Source organism: Peromyscus californicus, unplaced genomic scaffold (genome assembly GCF_007827085.1).
Source record: "Peromyscus californicus insignis strain IS unplaced genomic scaffold, ASM782708v3 Scaffold_13__1_contigs__length_99412109, whole genome shotgun sequence".
Lineage (NCBI taxonomy): Eukaryota > Metazoa > Chordata > Mammalia > Rodentia > Cricetidae > Peromyscus > Peromyscus californicus.
The window spans coordinates 83,213,663-83,239,010 of NW_026294424.1; the positions used below are offsets into that span (position 1 = coordinate 83,213,663).

General features: G+C 40.3%; 1 protein-coding gene across 1 annotated transcript; it reads left to right on the forward strand.

Moving 5' to 3' along the window:
• The first annotated feature begins 4,845 nt into the window (after positions 1–4,845).
• Positions 4,846–24,786, forward strand: Afm (afamin). Its single transcript, XM_052735831.1, has 14 exons — positions 4,846–4,933; positions 7,383–7,431; positions 7,641–7,773; positions 8,557–8,768; positions 9,875–10,007; positions 10,600–10,697; positions 11,301–11,430; positions 15,911–16,125; positions 17,504–17,636; positions 19,497–19,594; positions 20,435–20,567; positions 21,882–22,108; positions 23,462–23,594; positions 24,736–24,786. Exons 1-14 carry the CDS (start codon positions 4,846–4,848, stop codon positions 24,784–24,786), a joined length of 1,833 nt encoding a protein of 610 aa, XP_052591791.1.
• The last annotated feature ends 562 nt before the right edge of the window (positions 24,787–25,348 follow it).

Consider the following 25,348-nt stretch of genomic DNA (forward strand, 5'->3'; position numbering starts at 1 on the left):
TGATTCACTAAGTTCACTTAAAATATTACAGAGTTTAAAGTGAATTTTTATTATCTCTTACAGACTGAGCAATACATTCCTAAGAGAAAGAATCTCAACCTGGCCAAGTCAGCTCCATCATCCAGCCCCAGAACATACCCCAGTGTCCTCTGTGAATTTCTACAGAGCATGGGGCATTAGCATGCCCAATCTAGAAATACAAATTCCACCTCAGCCCATCTTCAGAGGCCACCCCAAGTCATGGAAATGAGCTATGACTGTGACTTCTATGGACAACAGTTTCTGTCTCTTTTAATCAGCAACTCTGCCTGACACAGAAGCCAGACTTCAACCCTCCTGAAGTGCAGAGCACAAACAGTAATCCTACTTGGTTTGGCATATGAGTAACATCTCTTGCAGAATATCTGAAGAAGCAACTGAGAGGGAGGGTCTATTTTGGCTCATAGTACAAGGACTCAGACCCTATTACAGTGCGGAAGGCCCAGCCAGGGTGGGGAAGGCATGGCCAGGGGTTCACTCTATGGAGCAGGAACCTATAGCAGCTGCTTGTTACATGGGGTTGACCAGAAACCAGAAATAGGGGCCCAGACAGATGGCCGAGCTACAATCCTTATACATTCTATATGACCCATTTTCCAGAAGCTTCACATCCCCACCCCCACCTCCGACACAAAATGAATATTATGGGCTAGAGACCAAGTGTTCAAACTTGTGAGTCCGTGGGGACATTTCACATCAAAACTGTAACCGTAGAGAATACAGCCTGCAGTCTGCTGGAGTAGGGACCACTCTAGTTGCCAGACAGCAGCAGAACTGCTCGATTCCAGAGCCTACTGATGCTCTCACTCGACAGTGAGGCTCAGCCAGCGGCCCTACCTGCTCTCAGAACAAAGGCAGTGGCCCAGCCTCGCCAGAGAACCCGACAGCAAACACTGCTGGCTGAGGAAATTGCCGGCTGCCTCACCCCCAGCCCTGATACTCCCAGGCTAGCAGAAAAAGTGAAGGCCTATTTGTATCCAAGGATACCGGACAGCCTAGGGTGGTGGCATTTTCCTTGAACGCACAGTAACGATGAGGGGCACAAGGACTCAGAAAAATGAAGGGATGATTACATCACCAAAAACACATGCAGGGATGCAATCACTATTGAATCTCCTTAAAGAAAAGGAGGTCACAAAACCAGAACCTTTAGTATATTCACAAAAGCTAAGAATGATTGAAAACATAGTATTTCAGAAAGCCATCAAAGCCCAAATGGAGACAAACAAGGAAGAAAGTATTTACACACCCACCAGGAAACAGTGGACAAAATTGCAGTATTGTGTTCTTACGTTTCAATAATTACCTTCAATGTCAATGGACTACATTCAATCTAAAAAAAAATAGACTGGCTGACTGGGTTTCAAAAGGAGCCAACTATATGCTGTTTGTGAGACTCACTTCACTTACGAGAGTACACAGAGATGGAGAAGGAAGGGGTGAGAACAGATATTCCCTGCAAACGGACCCAGGAGAGTGCAGGGACAGTGGTGCTTAGACAAATGGGCCTGAAGGCAAAAGTGGTCAGAGACAAGAAGTCAATCACATAACGAGAAAAAGGGCAAAGTACCAAGAAGAGCTATGTTCACTTTTTTTTTTTTTGAGACAGTAATAAACATCTCACCCCAGAAAGGGAACCAATGACAAACGAATGCAGGGATTCCATCAGGAACTCGGGGAAAACCAATGAGTTTATTGTGTTTGGCGACAGCGTGGGTGAAAGACTCCTTACTGGAAATGGCAGATCCCACACTGCTGCATCAGCACAGGCCCAATGTTTAAGGTGATGAACCATAGGAACTGCATCTCAGAGTCCTCTGTGTGGTTATCCTTCCACTCCTCCATAGTGGAGCACCTCTGGAGATCACTCACAACTGGGAGGAAGCAGAGAGGAGAAATGGCCAGAGCACAGGAAAGGATCCTGTGGTCCTCCCCTCCTCCTTCTGATTGACAGTTCCACTAACTATCATTACTGTAGGTCTAGCTATCTTTCTATTCTCTTATTTCATTGTCATGGATTCTTGATCAGGTTAATCTCTACTCTAAAATGACCCTGTGATTAGCATGTATCCCTAGAGGAAAGGGCATATTATACATAATAGGAAGATATGCAACTTACACATATATAATAACAAATCAATAGGCCTGAGAGGAGAGATGGACTCAATACCAAAATGGAAGGAGACTTCAGTTTCCCACCTTTGGTCACACACAGATCCTCCAGACGGAAAAGAATCGTGGAAAGTTTAGATTTGCATTACACTTCAGACTAAAGGAACTTCAGAGACATACACAGAACATTCTATTTAACAGTAATAGGACACACGTTCTGTTGGATGTCTGCACAGCTGGATTCTACCACAAACTAGTGCCAATCACCCTCAAACTTCTCCAAAATCAAAACAGAGTAAAAACATTCATAAAGGAAGTTTCCAGAAAAAAAAACCCTAAAACTAAAAATCCAGTCTTCACCTGAGTTAAGGATGCTACAGGCTGGGCTGACCGGTCAGAATTGTGATCGCAGAGAGCTGGAAAGTCACAGTCCACAGCAAAATTACCCTGAGCTATCTGCGGTTGCCGTAATTGCCATTTATCATCCACCTCTGCGTTCGACCTAACATCATTAGGATTGTCCAGTAAAATCCTTTTGGGAATGGGTAAACAGACCCTTTACCTGAACCAGCTCAAAAGCTAAATATTTCATCAGAAAACATCTGGGGCCCATCATAGAGATTCCCCACTTTACTGTAACATATCTGCTTGATGTCCCCACCATAAATTTCAAAAATACTTTGATTTATGACTTTCTTTGTTCTTTTACTATGAAACCTTCATAAAGTCATTACCACCTTGAAATGTGTGTGGTATTTGGGGTAACCCAGATCTATGTCCCCAGGCCGTTGTGACTAATATTTAGGTCCAGAATCAACTATCTCTGATTCCCTTTAAGATATGAGCTATGTTATTTATTTGTTATCTATCATCTATCTATCTATCTATCTATCTATCTATCTATCTATCTATCTATCTATCATCTATCTATCTATCTTCTATCTATTATCTATCATCTATCTATCTATCTATCTATCTATCTATCTATCTATCTATCTATCATCTATCTATCTATCTTCTATCTATTATCTATCATCTATCTATCTATCTATCTGTCTGTCTATCTATCATCTATCAATTTATCTATGTATCTATCTGTCATCTATTCATTTAGGGTGTGTGTATGAATACTTATAAACACTATTTATATTTTTGAGACAGGGTCTCTCTATATAGCCCTGACTGTCCTAGAACTTGCTCTGTAGACCAGGCTGGCCTTGAACTCATAGAGGTCTGCCTACCTCTGCCTCCCAAGTGCTGGGATTAAAGATGTGTGCCACCATGCCTGGCTATTTATTTTTTATCTTTTATAAGGCCCACATTAACCTGGAACCAAAGCCATTGAGGGACATTGCAAGAAAAGAAAATTACAGTCTGATATTTCTGTAAGAAAAAATCCTCAGCAAGTTCTTGAGGAAGTGGATTTCATCAGTATCTCAAAAAGGATCAGTCACTATGATCAGGTGGGTTTTGTTTTAGGGACAAAGAATGTCTGAACAATAACAGCACAATAATAAAGATCATACACTGCATTAAAAAATAAAGAACAAAACCCATGTGAGCATCTCAAGAAATGTAGGATTTAGCTTTGCAAGTTTAAACATCCTTTCATGACCAATTATCCATGAAAAGAATGCACCTCAGCACACTGAAGGCCATATATGGCAAGACCACAGATAATACTATGTACTGAAGAAGATTTCTATACACAGAATCATGTTCTCAAAATAGTCCCAGAACTCTAGTGATTGGTCCAAACGGCATGGCTATTTCAAGATTATCAATCCTTACTAAAAACTTGTTTTCTAAAAGCTTTGGTTGTACGAACACTTCTTTCTCTATATAGTTCCAGAATTCGATGTTTTCAGTGTTGTCTTTCTTCTGTTCCTAAAGATTTAGAGAACTTATTACTCTAATTTTCTTTGACTACAAGTGAAACTGACTGTGTTTTGTTTATGTTTGTGAGTTTGCACAGGTACACCCATTTGTGTGCATGTGCGTGTGTGTGCCCCTGCACGTTTGTGTATTCCTGTGGAAGCCAGAGGACAGCTTCTGGTTGTTTCTCAGTTGTCCACTATGTGTGTGTGTGTGTGTGTGTGTGTGAGAGAGAGAGAGAGAGAGAGAGAGAGAGAGAGAGAGACTGAAAGAGAGAGAGGGACAGAGAGAGGGACAGAGAGAGAAAGAGACAGAGAGACAGAGACAGAGAAAGAGAGACAGAGAGAGTCTCTCCGTGGCATGAAAATTATCAAATGCTGTAGAGTCACAGGGCCCCGCTCAGCTATAGTCCTCAGCACTGAGGGATCAGAAGTGTGCACTGGCAAGCCTGGCTTTTACACAAGACTAGACTCGGGCCTTCTTACCTGTCAGGTAAACACTTTATGGACCAGGCTACCTACCAGGCCCCAGAAATGTAATGCTTTTAGAGTGTGTTTCATGTTTAATGTGTTAGCTAGTCTTTGTTCCTTTAACCTGTGGGGTTTTTTTTTTTTTTTCAACTTGGGAGATTTCTTCCCCCGCAGTTAAACACTAGTTAATAATTAGCAAGAAATTTGTACCATGACCAAAAGCCTTTGCATTTTAGAAACAGTTTAACTAGGTTACTTTTTAACAAATGTAAGGTCAAAGAATACTATAAAAAGTTGAATTTGCCATAGTCGTAATATCTCCTGAATGTGGCCTCTTTTTTATTTAACCATGAAACACTTAAATTTTGTAGGCTTTATTTTTTTCTTGTTTTCTTTGACTGAATCCTTAGTCCTACACACAAAGCTGCAGGATGTTGGTAAGGAATTCTCTTGTATATTACCAGGGAATGACTAAATTAGGGACATCACTTTTTTTTTAAAGCCCTTTAACATTTTAATTACTCTTATGGTTTTATTTATTTTTTCTCTCTTTTCTTTGTTTATGTATACTGGTCAGTGATTTCAAACATCATACAGATTTTCACTTTCATTTCATATTACCCATTCTACAGGGTGTTTGAACCAAGAAATGGCCAGCAATCTATATAGAATAGAAAGTGTTATCTTGATATCTAATTTGGACTTCATAATATTAGTAATTTCTGGTGACAGGTATATTTATTCTATCAGAACAATAGATGCAGTATATACATAGACACATATACAAAAATTTATACACAATCTTTAAAAAATATTTTTGGTTGTCCAACATGCCTCCCATGTAGATGGTAAATACCTTCAGGGTATACGAGACCCTCCTTTGCCCTTCAGCTGTCTGTTACGCACTCACATCAACAGAGTGTGCAAGGAGGTGCCAGCCTAGAGGAAAGGGCAATTTTACATTTGTATATCCAAATGGAGAAACTTTAAAATTTTCCTACCCAAAGGAAGGTCTTTTTAAATCCTTCTGGCCAGAAAGTCACATCTTCTGTACGTGAATGTAATTTGCTTTTTGTCAGCCCAGAAAACATACATATAAGTGACATTATATAGACTGAGCAGGTTGTATTTATGTATCAAAGAGTATCTATATGCATATATAATACATGTAACAACAATTAATGGAAAAAAGATCATAAATTTGAAAGAGAGCAAGGAGGGGTAAATGGGAGGTTTGGGAGGGGAGATGATGTAATGATATTAGAATCTCAAAAAAATGAATTTAAAAAATGAATGTAATTTGCACAAAGTACTCAGCATATCACAGTGGTCCTGGCCTGTGTCATATCCTCTATCAGACATCCCACGAGGTACCTGCTAGTGAGGGAGGACAGTCACAGGCTGGCTGAGATGCCAGTTCTTAAGGTCTTCCACTGCTTTCTCCACATAACAACCCATTTCAGATCCTGCTACTTCTGTTCACTTTGTGTATGTGTGTTTGGTTTTTCGAGACAGGGTTTTTCTGTGTAGCTTTGCGCCTTTCCTGGAACTCGTTTTGTAGACCAGGCCGGCCTCGAATTCACAGAGATCCGCCTGCCTCTGCCTCCCGAGTACTGGGATTAAAAGCGTGCGACACCACTGCCCGGCTTAATGTGTTTTGTAACTGTGCTTTCTTTCCTTTTCCTAGTACTCCCTGCAAAATTCAGCTCCCACTGTTTTTTCGATAGAACAATTGCTCCAGTCCCCTAATGATCTTCCAACTATATACCATCCAATTATTCTTCCTTCTTTCTACTTGGCAAGTAGTTCCCATCACTTTCCATAGGTTGCTTCATTGCCTTTTGTTTCTTATTGTGTAAACATGGTCATATTACTATCCCATATGAAGATCTCAGTGGCTTCCAACTGAAGCCCGCATTTCTTGGTTTCACATGCAAGATTCTTATAATCCAAATTCTAAAAGAGACTTCATTCTTCTTGTGAAATGGATCGTGTTTCTGCAAATATGTCTCAAGATTTCTTGTCTTTTCATTTTTGCTTACATATTGTCTCTACACTTAACACTGGCATCTTACACTCCTACTACTTTTTAAAATATTTCTTCCACCTTAATTCATATGGCACTCCTCCTAAATCTTTTCTGGTCCTTAGGGATTGCAAAGCATTCATGATGAATATTTAACAATATTCTAAATTGGATTATAGTCATGTGCACAAACTATTTCCACTATGTGAGTGCTCAGGAAACAAAGATTCAAAAAAGGTATCTTTCTTGATCATTGTTGATCATTTCATAGTACCCAGAACAATATTTTTTTAAAAAATAAATCCTCCAAAAATGAAGTCTACGTGGACAAATATAAATCTCCTATGATCTGAGAAAGAATCTGTGATTTTGGGTGAACCTAGAGATCACATGACTAGTGCTGACTGCCACCAGGAATATCATCACACCTTGCTTTGATGACATTATTGACCAGCTAATCTTCATGTGGCTTCTCTTGTAAACAATATGTAAGTGATAGACATGTGGGATGGAAATGGCAAATCATCCCTGGAAAATCTAAAATCTGCTCAGTTTTAGTTTAATTTAAATAAATTCAATTTATATTTCCTGAATACACACTCAGTTGTGACTGGGTCTCATATTTGGGATGTGTGTGTGTGTGTGTGTGTGTGTGTGTGTGAAAGAGATAGATAGATAGATAGATAGATAGATAGATAGATAGAGAGAGAGAGACTTTTACATTCCTTATTAAACATCTTAAAATATTTCCACCACAAACTTTTTATATAGTTTCACACTTGAATAACATGTAAAGTTATTTGTTGGGAAAATGTTACAATATAAGGATATGTAATAACCTAAATATTCTTGCTTTTCAGATCACTTCAAGGCTACCCAGAAATTCATAAATGAGAATACTGCATACCTGTGAGTTGTTCTGGGTTCCCTTTGATCATAGTGCTTTTGCTGTATTGTCATCCAATACATTCTAGGAAGGCAAATGCTCCTCCAAAGATTATTTAATTAAACAGCAGCTGTATTAAGAGTAAATGCATTAACTATTTCTGTGAGCTATTTTTAGGAGTAACTAGAAATTCTGCAGAAAATCACTGTGCACCCTCCATGGACTGTTGCAGGACCATCATTGCAGTTGCTCAATATGTTCAGGAAGCGTCCTTTGATGAGGCAGAGACGCTGGTGAAAGTCATGATGGATTACAGGGACAGGTGCTCGGCGGATGAGACACTTCCGGAGTGTTCAAAAATAGGTGTAAGTAAACTGCTCGTGATTCTTACCCAAACAAGATCTAAGAATGTTGCTCTAGACACATAGAGTGTCATATTTAATGTTGCGTGCTTACAACATCTAGCAGAAGTGACTGGAACAGCCCAAATGAAGAGAACAAACAAAAGTAATATTATCAAATTGGATACTTAAAATACTCAGTAGAAATGACCGGGGAAGCCCTTCTGAGAACGCCTTGCTGGAGTTCCCAATTGGAGTTTTTCAAAACATCAAAGCTTTCTCTCCATGGATGAACATCTGGCTTATCATCCCACTGCAGGCATTTTTATATTATGGGATGAATGATAATAACCTCTATTAGAAAGTGCACAGTGTTATTAATACTCAGCTATTTCCTTTCTGTCTGTCACGGAATTAGGTGGCCAGCCTGTTCCAGATAGGGAATTTTAGAGGACACTTGAAATAAACATGCTTGAGTCTGAGGCAAGGGAGAGCCTCCCCGTTCCCAGAGTCCACTTTCAACAAGCTTAAGGAGCATGTGACAATTTTCCAGCATAGTGTCTATTCTAGAACTGAGATGTAGGCATTAAAGAAATGGGACCAGGAGAAGAAGGCTTGCCGTAGGATTGAAGTTTCTCAAAGTGTGGGATGATCGCCCAGGGCCTTAGGTAAAAACATTCTGTAGATAACTGTGGAAACTGTAACCTTTCCCCCAAAGACAGCATGATCCTTTGTGTCCACTGAGCCTCCTCAGGAGGTAGAAGAGCCTTGCCATGATGCAACACTGTCTTCCTCTCTGTTGTCCAGAATGAGGCCATCCAGGATATGATCTGTGCTATGGAGGGGCTGCCACAGAAGCATAACTTTTCTCACTGCTGCAGTAAAACTGACTCTGCAAGAAGACTCTGTTTCTTCTACAACAAGAAAGCTAACGTAGGCTTTCTGCCCCCTTTCCCTGCTCTGGATCCAGAAGAGAAATGCCAAGCTTATAAAAATAACAGTGAATCATTTTTAAACCTGTAAGTTTAATTTTGGTATCAAAAGGATTTGAAGTATTGTTCTTACTAGGCTAAAATCTCTTCTTTTTTTTTGTTTTAGTTTAAAATTTTTATTTTCCAAGCAACTTCTGCTTTTCTCTATTTTTGCATGTGTGGGTTCATTGACGAATAGACTGATTCATAAAGTCGTTCAATGTTTATTGTGTTGGGATCTAAGCTCAGTGAGGCTGTAGCTGTAGACTCTGCTTTGACTCTTACATTAGTGTTCTATATCTTCTAATGTGATAACCCACAGAGCTGAGGTGCATATGCAGCACTGAATAGCTAGGAAACATGGGGATGGAAGTATTTTCTTCCCAAGGGCAGTTGCACATTTTACCTTGGGAAGACTTTAATTACTGAACATGGAGCCTCGAATTTCTTGGCAATAGTAGTAATTGCAGAGGGAAAGATTACTATTTATTTATTTTTCTGAGAAGGTATTGTGCTTTGAAACAACCTACAAGTCTGAACTTAAGGAGGTATGCTCCTTGAGTCTTGGATGTGGTGTGTTTAGAAGGCTGATTTTCTCTAATATGGTAGGGAAACCGGCTTCTTATGTCACAGGAAGGGAGGGAAGGAGAATACACACAGCTCAGTGCTCACGATGAGAACGGCCAATGTCGTCCTTAATTCGAAGGTAGCATCTCCAATGCTAAAGGCTGGAAATGGCTGGTTCTGGTGACTGGATCACACTGCTTTTCTTGTCTTTTTTTTTTTCTTTATTAAGAAATTTTCTACTCACTCCTCATGCTATCCACAGACCCCCCTCCTCCCTCCCCCACCCCCCCAGCCCTCTTTCCCAAGCCACCCCACATCCCCACATCCCCCAAATCAAGGTCTCCCACGGGGAGTCAGCAGAGTCCAGCACACTGAGCCTAGGCAGGTCCAAGCCCCTTCCCACTACACCAAGGCTCACACTTCTTTTCACTGAACTTTCCTACAGTGGGGGTCCTTTGTTAACCTTCTCTTCATTTTCACAACCTGCTTTTCTTGTCTCCTTCTTCCCTTACCTTCCTTTCTCTTGTCAGTCATCCCTCTCCATCTCCCTTTCCCGTCTCTCTTTTAAAAACCTTCATGTTTTATAGCTATATGTATGAGGTTGCCAGGAGGCACCCCTTTGCCTTCTCCCCTGTTCTCCTAACTGTGGCTGCTCGGTTTGAGGAGGCAGCGACCACATGTTGTGAGCAGCAAGAGAAAGCCAACTGTTTTCAGGACAAGGTGGGTACCACACTTGTTTTACCAAGGGGATCAAATGCCCAATGCCGTAGCTCCAGATCTCCATGTGCCTGCCATGTTCAGTATTATCTTACTACATTCACTGGTGCTAAGTTCATAGGTCACACTGGTAGAAATGCACCATTTACCAGAAACCTGTGAAAGAGATTCACCAATTGCCAGGTTCCCACCTTTGGTTTCCTTATGCACTGAAAGAAAGCCCAAGTACAGGCATGTCCAGGGTAAATGCTGACATGATGCTTTCTGTCAGTGACAAACTTCCTTTCGGTTTAAATCACAAGATGGAATTATGCCAGTAGTGGCAGCCATGTTCAGGGGACATGCTGCAACAAGCCTTGTCTTACCAAGTGCAATGCTGTCATCAGGAATCCTGGCCCTACATTTTTAATGTGCCAGTAAAGTACACACTTTAAGATATACATTTCTCTCAACATGTAAACTTACTAAGAGAAAAATTCCATGTATTTTTTTGTAGCTGGAGATTTTCTGGGGTAGTTGATTTATATGTAATTTAAAAACTAAAAAAATAGTGAGATTTGGGTCTCATTTCAATAGAATTTTCTTTATCTTTCAGGCAGCTCCTATCACACAATATTTAAAAGCATCATCTTCTTATCAAGGAACTGTTTGTGGAGCCCTTATAAAATTTGGACCCAAAGTCTTAAACTCTATGTGAGTTTTGTACAGTACCTCTTGTATTTTCTTGCTTGTGGCATACATTTTATTTTTTGGTTGTTGTTATTTCTCTTAAATAGCTGATGACTTTTTATATGTAGTCTTCTTGGTTCTTAAGGGTTTGGAGGTGGGTGAGTTTACATGGATAGCTAAAAACAAAACAAAACAAAACAAAACAAAAAACCAAGGTCATTAAGACAAGATGGGAAAAGACATAGGGATGAGAGAATGCCAAGGGAAAGAGGGCTGTTCTGAGATACATTTTGGATAGTGTGTGTGATGTTTTTTCTATAATTGCAATCAGCTCACATGAGATGTTTTGCTGTAGTAATTATAGGACACAGAGACTCTCTCAGGCCACATTTAGTTGGAATCTAGAATTGGGAGTAGGGAGTGGCAAAATGCCCAGCCTTCAATTTTCCAAGTGATCATATAGACCATATAACAACACCATCCGCTATTTAAGAACATCTGGGCAAAAATCATGGTATCAATTGTCCTTGATACTTATACCATTTGTGTTATATAAGAAAGGACCTTCTTCTTCTTCATCTATTGGTTATTCAAATGATCTTAGTGGGCTATCAATGATCTTTCCAGAAACATTGCTGTATTCAGTAAAAAGTTCCCCAGGATTGGATTTAAGGACCTCACTTCCCTCTTAGAAGATGTTTCTACCATGTATGATGGATGCTGTGAAGGGGATGTTGTGCAGTGTATCCGAAGTCAGGTAAGTTTTCTCTAAAAGAAAGCAAAAAACTGATTTGTAATAGTTATTTTTAACTTTATATTCTAATTATCACATAAAATTGCTCATAGTTATGATGTTTGGTGCAATATTGTGTTACATCTATGTGTATAATGTATACTGATCTACTTAGGTATTATCAGACTGTCCTTTCTTTATGTTTCAAGGCTCCTCTCCTCTAGTTCCTCATAAAATGTGTAATAGGTAATGGTGAACAGGGACCTGACTAGGCTAGAACTGTTATCTACCATTCCTATCTCTTCCTGCCCATTAGTAATTATTTTCTTTTATATCACAAGCCCTCAGTAAACCTCAAAAAATGACATTACTATTGATTGTTAAAAGTTGTTTTATTTGATTTCCTAGGGTCTTTTCAAATAATTTCAAATGATCTTCTTCCCTCCCCCCATATCTTCCATTCCTCCCTCCCTCCCTTCCTCTTTCTTTCTAGTTGACAAACAAATATTGCATATATTTATATACACATGTTTTTGTGGTAAGATTATTTCCAATTTACATCCCTAGCAATTTTAAAGTTCTATGGCATACTGTTATTATCTATAGTCACCATGGTCTACAGTAGAATTCCTGAAATTCTTTCTCCTATAGATCTGAAATTTTATCTTTGAATAACACCCCCCCCCCCCAATTCTTACATCTACCCCAACATCTTGGAACCCTTAAAGTACCTTTTTTTTAAAAAAAAAAAGGAATAAAACAATAAACATACTGTTGCAGAGTTGAAATTGTTCATGGACTTTAAAGGCAACACAATTGAATTGAAAATATACAGATTTAAAAGTGTGAGTTCTGGGGCTTAAACATGTGTCCTTGCGCTTGCAAGGAGAGTACTTGATCACTGAGCCATCTCTCCAGCCTTCTTGCTGAGGGTGGCTTTTCACAGTGGGTGGCTTTGCAGGGGAGGTGGGGAAGGACTCAGTGTTCCTTAGGGGGCTGGCCCATGGGAGTTTGACCATCCTCCAGTGGGCATATAGGCAACACAATTGAACTTGGGCTATTTTTTCTTTTACCCCCCTTTTTTGGGGGGTGCATCAGAGCAGGAGGGTATAATAGGTGTATATTGTATGAAATTCCCAAATAATCCATAAAAATATTAAGTTGGAAAAAAATTAAAAAACTAAAAAAAAAACCCCACAGATTTCTTCTTCGTTAAAATTAAGCTTTGTTGTGATGGCTTTAAATTTGTTATTTTACTTACAATAAGGACAGTATATTACTCAAATAACTTCAATTATAGGAGATTGGAAAATATATGCTTTAAATTAAGCAGTGGACAGAAGATGTCCTCCCAAATTATTTTATTCTCAAATGTAACCCAGTTAAAGGGACGCCACTCATAATTGATTTTTGTAGTATTTGGTTGTTTATGGAAATGTGAGTTTAATAATGTTAAATCTAATATACTAAATTAGTATAATAATTTAATTTTTTATGGCTTATAGCTAAAATTAAGGGATCATATTGCATTTCAAATTTCCTCCTCTTTAATGTCTTTATGGAGAAATGGAAGAAATTCAGTTGTCATTAACTGAAAATAGAAATGAATTCTCAGGAAATTGAAACATGCTTTGCCTAGAATACTGGCTTCAGCTGAGATAGGAACGCTGGAAATGTGGTGCCTATTCCTACTCCATTCTCACCTTAGCCCTGGAATTCATCTTGTCCTGTACCCTCAGTGTCCACCAGAAGATTCCAGATAGCGGGAATAGGTTGAGTCAAGTCAGGGAGACCTGAAGTACCCAGAGAGTGTGGGATGGGGTGGGATGAAGGTGAGGAGGGTCTGGAGGGAGCACTGAGAGTCATGTCAGCTTTTAAAATTAGTCCTGTGTGAATAAGATAACCTTCCTCTTTCCCTTGTCCCCAAGCTTCATATAGAGGTAAGGGCATCGATGAAAGGAGAGGACAGGGATTTCTCCCTTATACACTGTGTACATTGGATTATTTGAACAGCCTCAAATTTATAGTAGCCATATGGGAAACGATTACATAGATAAGAAAGCTTCTTCTAGCTGGGAAGTCTTTGTTTGGTAGATTCTGTAATGGTTAATTTCCTAATCAATCTTTGTTTTTTTTTTAAATTGGCTTTTTTTTTCATACAATATAGTTTGATCACATTCTTTCCCCTCCCCCAACTAGATCCTCCCCCTCTCCTTACTCATCCAACTTTATGTTCTTTATCTTTCTCAGAAAATAAAAAAAAACAACCAAAAACCAAAATGAACAAAACAAGTCAAAAGGCAATACCCAAACAAAACAAAACAAAAAGCACACACACACAAACACACACACAAATGGTGTTCATTTTGTGTTGACTAACAACTACTCCTGAGCATAGGGCCTGCTCTGGCGTGTGGTTGATATACCCAGTGTCACTCCACTGCAGAAAACTGATTTTCCCTCTCCCGGAAGGTGTTGATCACAAAAAGCTTCTTGGTTAGGGCTGGGACTTTGTGCCCACTTTTTCCTATTGAGTCTGGAAGACACTGTTTCCTTGGAGTCATTCACCACCTCTGGCTCTCATGGTCATTCTACTTCCTCTTCCACATAGATCCGCAAACCTTGAATGGAGGGGTTTCATAAAGGCATCCCATTCAGGACCCAGTGTTCCAAAGTCTCTCATTCTCTGCACATTGGCTTCAGTCTCTGTGTCATTTACCATCTACTGCAAGAAGATTCTCTGATGAGGGCTGAGTGTGATGCACTGATCTATGGGTATAACAATATGTCATCATGAGTCATTTTGTTGATACGTTCATTTTTAGCAAAAAAAAAAAAAGTTGTAGGTTTTCCTCTAGGCTTATGATCTGTCTAGTCTCAGGTTCTTGGTCATTTTAGTAGTGTCACATATGGGTTCCATCTCATGGAGTGGACTTTAAATCCCATCAAAAAGTGATCGGTTACTCCCATAACATTTGTTGCCACTGTTATCCCAGTATGTCTTACAGGCAACTTACATCTGTAGTTACAGGCTTTGTAACTGTGTGATATTGATGAGTACTTTTCTCTTCTGGTAGGGTGCGCAGTACCTTCCAGCACCATATGTACCAGTCAGTAGGGGTGAAGCTTCTAGATGGACACTAGCTAAATTTCTTCATGTTCAATGACATAAGCAAATGATGTCTTCAGCAATAGGGCCTTACCAACAGGCTGTGGAAGGTAACCCACAGAACTGACAATAGCCTATCTTTGGGGGAGGTCTTTGGGACACCTTTGGCCAACAACTCAACAAGATGTAGCTCATTCATGTTACTGGGGTTTTCCTTGTTAGCCTAAGATGTCTAGTTGGGGCATTGTCTCCTTTGTATGTGGTAACCCCATTTAAATTCCTTTTATACCCGTATATATTTTAAGGAGCTTCTGCAGTAGTATGTTTCTCATGGCTTTTCAAAAGGCCTTTAGTGTGAGTTGTCCCTCTCCATATTCCTCCCTTTCTCCTTTCTGCCTTCTTTCTCTTTCTGTCCTTTCACCCTCCTCATTTAATCCTCCTATTGTAGTTCTTCTCTGTCCTTTTGTAACGCTATGGTCTATTTACCCTTCCTTGGAAGAGCCCCTCCTTCCTTAAACAAAAAGATTTATTTTGTGTGTGTGTGTGTGTGTGTGTGTGTGTGTGTGTGTGTGTGTGTAAGCACACCACCTTTTTGCAAGTGCTTACAGAAGCCAGGGGGCTGTGGATCCTCTGGAGCTGGAGTTACAGGAAGCCGTGAGCCAGCATGTGGGTGTTAGAAACAGAACCTGGGTCCTCGGCAAGATCAGTCGGTGTTCTTAACCTCTCTGAGCTATCCCTCTCTTTCCCTAACCAATACTTCATTCACTTATAAATATTTGTGGATTTTGCTACATCCTCAGAAAGATAGGTTTCGTCCACAAGAGAGCTAGATTAGCTGAGATGTGTGGCTATGCCTTCGGTGGCCTCCTCGGGAAGCACAGACAACTCTTGTGGGGTACACCACCATTAGAAGATAAGGTAACCGTGAAATCAGTGAGATGGCTTAGTGGGAAAAGATACGTGCTTTCAAGGCCAAGGACCTGAGTTTGGTCTCCAGGACCCTTACGGTGGAAAGAACAAACTTCCACAAGTTGCCCTCTGAAACGAAGTAGAGAAATACAATAATTTAAAAAAGCAACGATTTCATTTAACGATGAATGTAAATTTAGGATAAAACACCCCCCCCCCCCCATCCCGTGCCTGCTTTTAAGATCTAAAATCCTAAGGGTAGAAAACAGTTGCACCAATGTGAAACTTCATAAATATTAAGTCAGTGTCAAATTTAAGTGAATATTATTTATTTAATCAATTGATGGATGGGTGTTAATGTTGCATTCATGACTGGCTCTGTCGAGGGGGTGGATGCTAACGTTATGTTCAGCCATTCTTTTGTGAAGGAAAAGTCAACTTGAAGAAAATCTGAGTCAAAACTTTCCTTGTCCTTATTTGATGCAGAGCCAGGTTATGAACCATATTTGCTCAAAACGAGACTTCATCTCAAGCAAAATCAAAGAGTGCTGTGAAAAGGAAACCCCAGAGCGTGAAGACTGTATAATTAACGCAAATAAAGAAGACAAACCGGAAGACTTACCTCCCAGAGAACCCAAGTTTACTGACAGCAGAAACATGTGTCAAGAACGAGATTCTAACCAGGATGACTTCTTTGCCGAGTACTATAAGTATTGAAAGTTTAGAAGGCAAACAAAAATGAAGGATAAGGCACCATTGAATTCACTGGCATCATACAGTTTATAAAGGTCATGGCTTGCACATTAGTTATTCCACAGACTTTTAAGTTAAACAATGACAGTATTAAAGCGATTGTGAACATTTGCTGAATGCTTTCTATGTACCAGGCAGTAGGCTACATCTCTTATTCAGATTCTCCATCTTACTTCAAAACCAAATGTAGAATAAGTGCCATTTCCCCTGATATTTTGAATGAGCACACTGAGAGAAATAAAGGAATTAAGCAGTTTGTTCAAGATTCACAGGTAAAAACGACAGAGTGAGGAACTGACCCCGGGGGTTCCGGTCTTAGGAGGTCACATGCTTGACTGTCCAGCAATGTCACCCTGCAGTTCCTAAGGAGAAGATTCATGGACTGCAGGCCACAGGACTAAATCTGAATCTAATTTGTCACTGGGGCAAGTTAAACTACCTGCTTTATTTTCTGTTATTATTGATTTTTAAAGTCAGTGCCAAGTGATGGATTTCATTCTGGAATTTTCATATTTATATGGCACTGTACTTTGTTCTTATTCATCTCACTCACCCACTGTCTTCTCCTATCCCTTCTCCATTCCATTTTCTGCCCACCTTCTTTCCCCACAATCCTTTGCCATATGCCTTTAAGTCAGGTGACTCTCTTTGCCTTCTGTTGAACTCTTCTAGTTTTAACACATGCACACGTGCACGCACACACACACACACACACACACACACACACACACACACACACACACACACACGTGTACACACACACACACACATTCACTTACAAATTTAAATCTAGATTCTGTGTCAGGCTTGTTTCTCTTAATATAATGATTCCCAGTTCCATCTATTTTCCTGCAAATGTCATGATTTTATTTTTTTCCTTTTGGATGAAGAAATGCCATTGTGTGTGTATCACACTTTCTTTACTCATCTGCCTGTGCTTCCATTTCTTAGCTATTGTGAGTAGCAGAGCAACTATAAACACAGATGTGCATGCTTCTTGCGGTATGTTGACTTAGAGTCCTTCAGACATGACATAGTTTTGATAGACAGTATCATGTGTTAAATTATTCTAAGAGTTGTTTTTAAATAATTCCAACAACTCTATCCTCTTAGATGAGGAAAGAATGTTAGTCTGAAATATAATACAGAAAAAAATTTCGTAAAGAGTTCTATGAACAGACTGAATTCCAGATTTGGCCTTGGCAACAGACACAATGTTAGATCTTACTAGATTCATTGAAAGCGGAGTGGGTCTTTTATTTTTTCTATAACATAATAGATATAATTATATTCTTTCTAACATAATAAATGTTTTGCACACCTCAGGTTTACTCATGAATACTCCAGGAGACATAATGAACTTTCTACACCAGAGCTTCTGAGAATTTCTAAAGTGTATAAGGACCTCCTGGAAGACTGCTGCAGTAGAGAAAGCCCCCCAGGTTGTTATCGCCACGCGGTAGGTCCCACTGATGGAGATGCAGAAAACCAAAAACAACCATCATTTTTTATTAAAGCTTTCTGATTATAATATAATTATATGTTATATATGCTCTATAATTATAATTATAATATTATGTTAAATATTTTCTTTCATATTTCTTTCCCTATATTTGCGTATGTCTTAAAAATAAGAAAAAGTACATTTCTTAGAAAATGTTTGGACCTTACATTATTTAGTATAACAGGAATCTTTTCATTTTGTATTAAATGGTGCTATATTTGTTTCCTATTGTGGCCACACAGCTGGTGACTTAAAAGAACAGAAATGTTCTCTGCCCAGAGTGTCAGTGTTAGAAATCAGCAGTATGGGGCTCATTTCAAAGCGTTAGTATGGCTGGGTTCCCTCCACAGGCTCCAGGGAGCATGTCACTCCCAGCTTCTAACATCGGCAACTTTTCTCTTTATAAGCTTGATGTTCTGCCATAACGATGTGAAGTAATTTACTCACCTGCTCTCCTACGGTGTGTGGACACAGAGCATGTTAGCTGTGTGTTTACAGCTTTGTAAGCGATGCATAGATGAGACTCTCATTCTACACATTTTCTTAAGTATTTGTAGTGTTTTTCTCAGGCTAGATAGTCAGTTAAGAGGGTAATGGGGTCAAAATATACAGACTTTTAAAAACAACACAAATTGCTGTTAACTTCTAGAAGATTTCTTTTTTTTTTTTGCCAGAGCAGTGTTGGGACATGTTTGTTTCAACGTTGCCTTTGCCGACATTTCACATACACATTAGGGTTCGTAGATTTATGTGTGAAAAGTGGCTATGTTTTAAGTATTTGCTTGATTTCTAAAATTATATTTAAAATTTCCTATACAAAAGAGTGGGTGTGATCAAAAGTTGTATGAAATTCTAAACTAAAAAAAAAATCTCATACAAGTTTTGATATATTACTTTAAATTTTATATGAAAATTTGTTCATGTTTGCTTCTTGCTTTCATATTGAAATGAATAACTTTCCATATCTCTTCATATACCTATAAAATATAACTTCATATATTATAGGAGTATTTGATAATTTTTCATGATTCCTTTGTTCTATACTCCGTTTGCTTTATTTTATATTTTCTTTCACATATTATGAAAGTCAATTTATAATCATTCATATTTAGGCAATGCAATAAGAAAACTGTTTTTTTTTTTTAAATTTTCATTTATGCTCTGTCACTGTCCTTATCAAGCCACTCTGTTCCTTGTCTTTGGATGAATCGTGGTACTAGAAAATTCTCTTGTCATGGAGACACGTTTGTCCCACCACGTCCATGTGCTACAGTGTGGTTTTCTCTCATAGCCCCATGAAAATGTCCAGTTTATGCTGTGGCAAAAAAAAAATGTCCATTAAATAATTGAAGACAACTATGGGAGGTTTTAAGTTCTAGACCTCAATAATGGGAAAAGATAGAAATAAAGATAAATGCGCCTACGTTGTTCTACAGCAAGGCCTATTAGCTGGGCCACCCTCAGAAAGTTGCTTAAGTTCACCAAGCTACGCTCCTTTACTAACAATGCAGAGAACGACTTCTCTGGCTGCTTCTAGAGAAGGGTCAATGTGCAGATACTGCCAAGGTAAAATTTAAATTTTACCTTGTAACTCCTAAAGCTCTAAAAAGGATGAGCTAGTTGAACTGTCTATCTATAACGGAATAATTCAAACGCTTGCACATCCATATAAAGCTATATTTTGGTGAAAAATATACAGTAATCAGAGTTTGGATACAATCTGAAAACAAAAAAAAAGACAGCCATCAAGCTGACATGTGGCTTCATTCAGTTTTAGGTAAAATGTTTGCAATCATGGTTGCTTTTAATTTTCAGGAGGATAAATTCAACGAGACAACCGAGAAAAGCTTTGCAATGGTCCGACAAGAATGTAAACACTTCCAGGAGCTGGAGAAGGGTGCCCTGCAACTCCAGTAGGTTGTCTGCATAACTGGACTAACACTGTGACCAGGGTCAAATGATCTTTCGAACAGAGACCATTAGGTCAGTCTTTCAGTTATGCCAATTCATCAACTCTGAGAAGGAACAAGAGCATAAAAGGCAAGAATTCACACTGAGCCTTCACAGGAATCCTTGACTAGAAATGAGGCCACAGTTGAGATTCTAGACAGAGTGCTCCTGTAATGCTTTAGTGTCTGTGAACTCGGGTTTCTCACCTCCAAATCAGGGTTCTTGGATTCTGTTTTGTGGGAGAGGAGAATGGAGAAAGCTTCAGGTGGCCCCTGTTTCCTGGGGAACCGATGGTTAGCTCAGGGGTTAAGCCAGTGGTAATCACAGAATTATCAGTGGATTTGCTTAACATTGTATTGCTTATCCTTTTGGTGCTTTTATGAGAATTCAAGAATAATATGCAGTTAATTTAGGTTTAAAAATAATGATCATGCTAGTGCTGGGTTTACTAAAGCTCAACATCTTCAATCCAAACGTGACTTCAGTATTCCTGCAACGCTGCTGTCAGCTGCAACGTCAACCTCAGTGCATTTAAGGACCGTAGCTTTCTTTATCTTATTCCTAACATGTCTGTCAAATGCTCCTTTTAGACTATTTACCGTCAACACAAACTATTTCAAGAACTTTATTTACTGGTCAAGAACGTTTCTGCCCAGGATGTTCTATCATGGCATGGGGCTCACACTGTTTTGGTGCTGGCTGTACCTATCTCTCATGGGTTGGTTGATCTGGAGTGAGTAGTTATTCAAAGGAAAATGGGTATCTGCCATCATCTAGAGCCAAACAGGTCTGTTTTCTTTCAGTTACCTTGTCAAGTTCACCAAGGCAGCCCCCCAGCTCTCCACGGAAGAACTTATCTCCCTTAGCAAGGAAATGGTGGCAGCTTTGGCATCCTGCTGCACCCTAAGTGAGGAGTTCGCTTGTGTCGATGATTTGGTGAGCATGGCCCATGTACCTGACTATTCTTTTTTTTTTTAATTTGCAATTCTTAATGTATAATTACATCATAACTCTCTACTCCCTTTCAAATTCATGACCTCTTTTTCTTTAATTACTATTGTTTTACACACACACACACACACACACACACACACACACACACACACACACACACAGATAAATGTATAAATAAAACCTGATGAGTCTGTTCAGTGTTACTAGTATGTAATGCTTTTAGGTCTGATCATTTGGTATTGGATAACTAATTAGGGGCTTCCTCCCTGGGGAAGACTAATTCTTCCTCTCTCAGCAGTTGTCAATTGCCTGTAGCTCCAGAGGTGGGGCCCAATGAGATCTCCCTCCTCCCCATTAGCATGTCTATTGGTTTTCTGTCTGTCATCTGTTGTTCCTGTTTTTGAGACAATCTCTTTGTACAGTCTTAGCTGGCCTAGAATTCACTATGCAGGCCAGGCTGCTCCCAAGTTGTGGTGATCCTCCTGCCTCTGATTCTTCAGTGCTGGGATGGCAGACCTGGCACTTGGCTTTTCGTGCTCACGCCTTCCATTGTAGAGTTACACAAATTCTCTACTCTTCTCTGTGGTTTTCCACATCGTCCAAGTAAGAAATATTATTTTCTTTTTTTGGCTCACCATGTGAATCCCTGAAAATCAGAAGAAACTGAATGTCCTAAGTCATTTTCAAGGATTCTTCAAATTATCTTTGTTTTAAATTATGTCAGAGGTGATTGGCTAGGGCAAATGATTTAGGAAGAACAATATTGTTCTAGAATGGCATTGAAAAACTAATTCACTTATTCTGTAGTTCTTATACGTGCTAGGCAGGCTGCCCCTGCACTACATCCCAGACCAGAAACCCTACCATTTTAAATAGTGTTACAATTTTTGTACATTGCCCTCAAAGGGAGAGTTCAGATAGAAACGTTACTTTCTGCCTAATCTTTTAGGAATGGGGTGGAGGGTACTTAGGAACAGAATACACCCAGAAATCATGTTTGGTCGTCACTTTGAGGTGGCTGTTCACAAGTCTCTGTACACAATAGAAACTTTGTGCATATAACACGAACAAATTAATCTGTAGGTATTTCCTTGCTGTAGGTTAAACTTTTGTGGTATTGCCGCTTAGCCTTTACCATTTGTGCTACACAGTACAACAGTTTCACAAAGCACCCATGTTTTCCTAAGCAAGCTTGCTGGTGATTTCAGAACTAGCTATTCACCTAATCGGATGTATTTTTTAAAGTGTCCTTGGAGTTTTAAAATCACATCCGCGTTCCACTTCTCACCGGTACAGGCAGATTTAGTTCTTGGAGAACTGTGTGGAGTAAATGAAAACCGAACTATCAATCCTGCTGTGGACCACTGCTGCAAAACAGACTTCGCCTTCAGGAGGCACTGCTTTGAGCATCTGGAGGCTGACACAAGCTACGCCCTCCCGTCAGTCTCTGCACTTATATCTGCTTTGCGTGCAGACTGGTGTCAGGCTCACGATGACGAGGACCTTCAGAATAGGAAACACAGGTTCGAACTCTCCCAGGCCTTTCTACAGCCCCAAGGGCACACGTGACTCAGGAAAGTTAGCGCGATGTCTAGGTGCTTTGGCTGACACAATTTGTGTTGTTCAACAAATTGTTTTTGCTCTTCTAGCCACAAAATAACATTGTGTATTTATTGCTGTTGTTTATAAACAACAACAACAACAATCTAGCTTTCCTTATTGGAAATTTGGAGAGTCTATCCACCAGGCTGGGATTTGGAAGGAAGGGCCAGGCAGTTAGACAGAGGGCTATTGGACGGGGGCAAAAAAGGTGAATTTTTTTTCTACCTTTTGGGAGAGGATGATACAGATATTTAAAAATGTTCTTAAATTTATTTAGTAATTTGTGTGTGTGTGTGTGTGTGTGTGTGTGTGTGTGTGTGTGTACATGCCACTGTGTGCACCGTGCACATGAATTGAGAGGTCAGCGGACAGCTTGTGGCGGTTGGTTTTCTCCTTCCATCACGTGGGTCCTGGGGTGGAACTCCGCTCATTAGGCACGGTAGCCCACAGGCACCTTTACCCCACTGAGCCACTTGGCCATCTCCAATGATATGGAGTTTTGTCTTGAGAATTTCAGTGTTTTAGAACAGGAGAGAGGCAAAGGGGCGGGAATTTTGCTTTTATTCTCTCTGGTAATGTTTAAATGCCAAGAATAAAGAGCCATGATTCTTGGTACACTCATCTGTACCAAGTATAAGAGAAACAGTATTAGCTGAGGAAAGGGAATTGATTTTAGACATGAATCGTCTAGAAGATCTACTATGTTCAATAAGATCCATTTTTTTTGGGGGGGGGGGCGGTCTGTGACTATATAGTCCTCTAAGAGTCCATTCTATGAATTAGAAAGAAACTTACATAAGACCTTTGCAAAAGGGATCAAACTAAGCCCCCTGAATGTGGGTGACAGTTGTGTGACTTGAACTGTTTGTGGGGCCCCTGGCAGTGGGACCAGGACTTATCCTGGGTACATGAACTGGATTTTTGGAGCCCATTCCCTGTGGTGGGATTCCTTGCTCAGCCTTGATGCAGTGGGGAGGGGCTTGGTCCTGCCTAAACTTGATGTGCCAGACTTTGGTGACTCCCCATGGGAGCCCTTACCCTCTCTGAGGAGTAGATGGGGGATCGGGGACAGGGGGCAGGGGGGAGGGGAGAGAGGGGAAACTGTGGTTGATGTGCAAAATTTTTAAAATTTTTAAAAAAAAAAGACCCTTGCAGAAATTTAAACTTTTTACATTCACAAATTTGAAGCGTAGGACGGGTGTGTTTCTGTAATGAAGAAGCGGAGCTACAGAGAGGAGTCACTCACGGATTCTGTTGGGGGTCTGTGAGCACAGGTTTGTGGTCAGCTTGGTGAAGTGGATGCCGGAGATCAAGGCCGAGGAGCGTCGGTGTTTGTTCACCAAGTTCGCCGCTGCTGGGGAGGAGTGCAGCGAAGCACAGGAGCCGGAAGCCTGTTTCCGTCCAGAGGTAGTTACTCATTTGTTGTTTTCCCACCGAAATTCCGCTGGCGTTTCAGGAAAGATAACAAAATAGAATTCCCTATGGGGTTTTTTCTTCTCTGTCAAGTCCAAGAGTCCTATGTTTGAGAGCACAATCATCACCAAACTAAGTCGAGATGTCTGCGACGGAGGCTCCAGTGTAAGAAAACTGCCAGGCAAGCTTGGTTCCAAACCTTGCTGCCTTTTCTGTGTCATTTAAACAAAATGACGGTAATAACTCTGCTAGAATACACCATGGCTCCTAACTCCTTGACTGTAACTCTCTGGCCATCTTAGTACAATGGGGTCAAGGTGACTTGCCAAGGAAGTCATGGTCAGCTGGGAAGGGAGGAGGGCAGGAAGGGCAGTAGGAAAGGAAGGTTTTTAAGGTGGCTGTTTGATCTTTCTGGGTCTTCCCACCTCACTCAGTTGATAGTGTGTAGGGGGGGAGTTGAGGGTAAGGGAGCTGGGGAGAGCAGGGAGCTGGTCCTGCTCCTCTTGCTCCTGTGGCTGTGGCATCTGCAGCACCCTGCTGTGGTGTGACCCTGGCACCTGTGAGTGGCAGCCCCACTGGATGGCTCCGTGGAGGGTGTGATGGAGTCGCCAACTTCCTTTCTCGTTATTTCTTTCACAGCAGCTTGTGGTGTACTTCACACTTCCTTCACAGTTCGTGCACACTCATGCACACTTGCAGGCGCATATAGGAAACACATATTTATTTCATCCCGCTTGAGATTCCGTCTATTTTGCTGAGTGACTTAGTCTTTGGAAATACAGTGATAAAATTATTAGTCTGCTAAAATACATTTACTTTAATTAGAGGACATAGCACATTTCTGTAGCATTTGCCCAAGCATGTTCTTAAGGGCTGTATAAAAAGAGAGATGAATTTATTTGTAGGACATAAAAAGATTTCAATGTCTTTTCTCAAGGTTGCTTGAAGAACGTTCTCTCTCTCTCTCTCTCCCTCTTTCTCTCCTCTCCCCCTTCTTCCCCCTCCTCCCTCTGTGTGAATGTGCCCGTGAGCTATGTCTCCATTCAAAATTCAGATGAATGTGCTTCCCTAAATTTAAATCTGACTATCTCAAACTTTTCTTCCTATGATTTTGTTTATTTATTTTCTCTCCCAGGTTTCAAAAAGTGGCAACAAAAGTCAAGCTGCTAATAAAAAAAAAAGATAAAACACCAGAGGTAAAGATTTCTATCTCAGTGAAGTGTCCAAACTTGATGTGATGCTCTGCTTCCATGGCTTATTCCTTCTTGTGTGTCAAATGTCTGTTTCTGTTTTGGCCCATACACCTAGGAGCTCACAGTTGCCAGTTCAGGTCCTTGTGTGTTTCTCTGGATGCCAATCATATCCAGGGCAGAAATGCTGCATCATGCCAGGACTATTCAGTTTCTGAATAATCCCAGACACCCATGTCTCTGCTTTTCTGCATTCTTTTGTCTGGATCAGAAAAGAGAGACAGTTGAGTCTCTGGAAAGGTAAACCCGGTGTGGTAGCACATTCCTGTAATCACAGCACTTGGAATGCTGGGACAATAGGATGGCTGCAAGTTCTAGGCCAGCGTGAGCTACGGAGTGAGTTCCAGGCTAGCCAGGGCTGTAGAGTTAGACAGGACCTCAGAGAGCTAAGGTGGGGGAGAGGAGGAAAAATGCTAAATTCTCAGGGAAGACTAGACAGACGGACAGACTACTTCAGTAACCTTCAAAAAGTCTCCTTTGAGAGTCTCATTGGAAATC

Coding starts and splice junctions, on each gene's coding strand:
- Afm (XM_052735831.1), top strand. CDS start 4,846: ATGAAACACTTAAATTTTGTAGGCTTTATTTTTTTCTTGTTTTCTTTG. Junction 10,698..11,300: donor CCCAAAGTCTTAAACTCTAT/GTGAGTTTTGTA, acceptor TGATCTTTCCAG/AAACATTGCTGTATTCAGTA. Junction 11,431..15,910: donor TGCAGTGTATCCGAAGTCAG/GTAAGTTTTCTC, acceptor TATTTGATGCAG/AGCCAGGTTATGAACCATAT.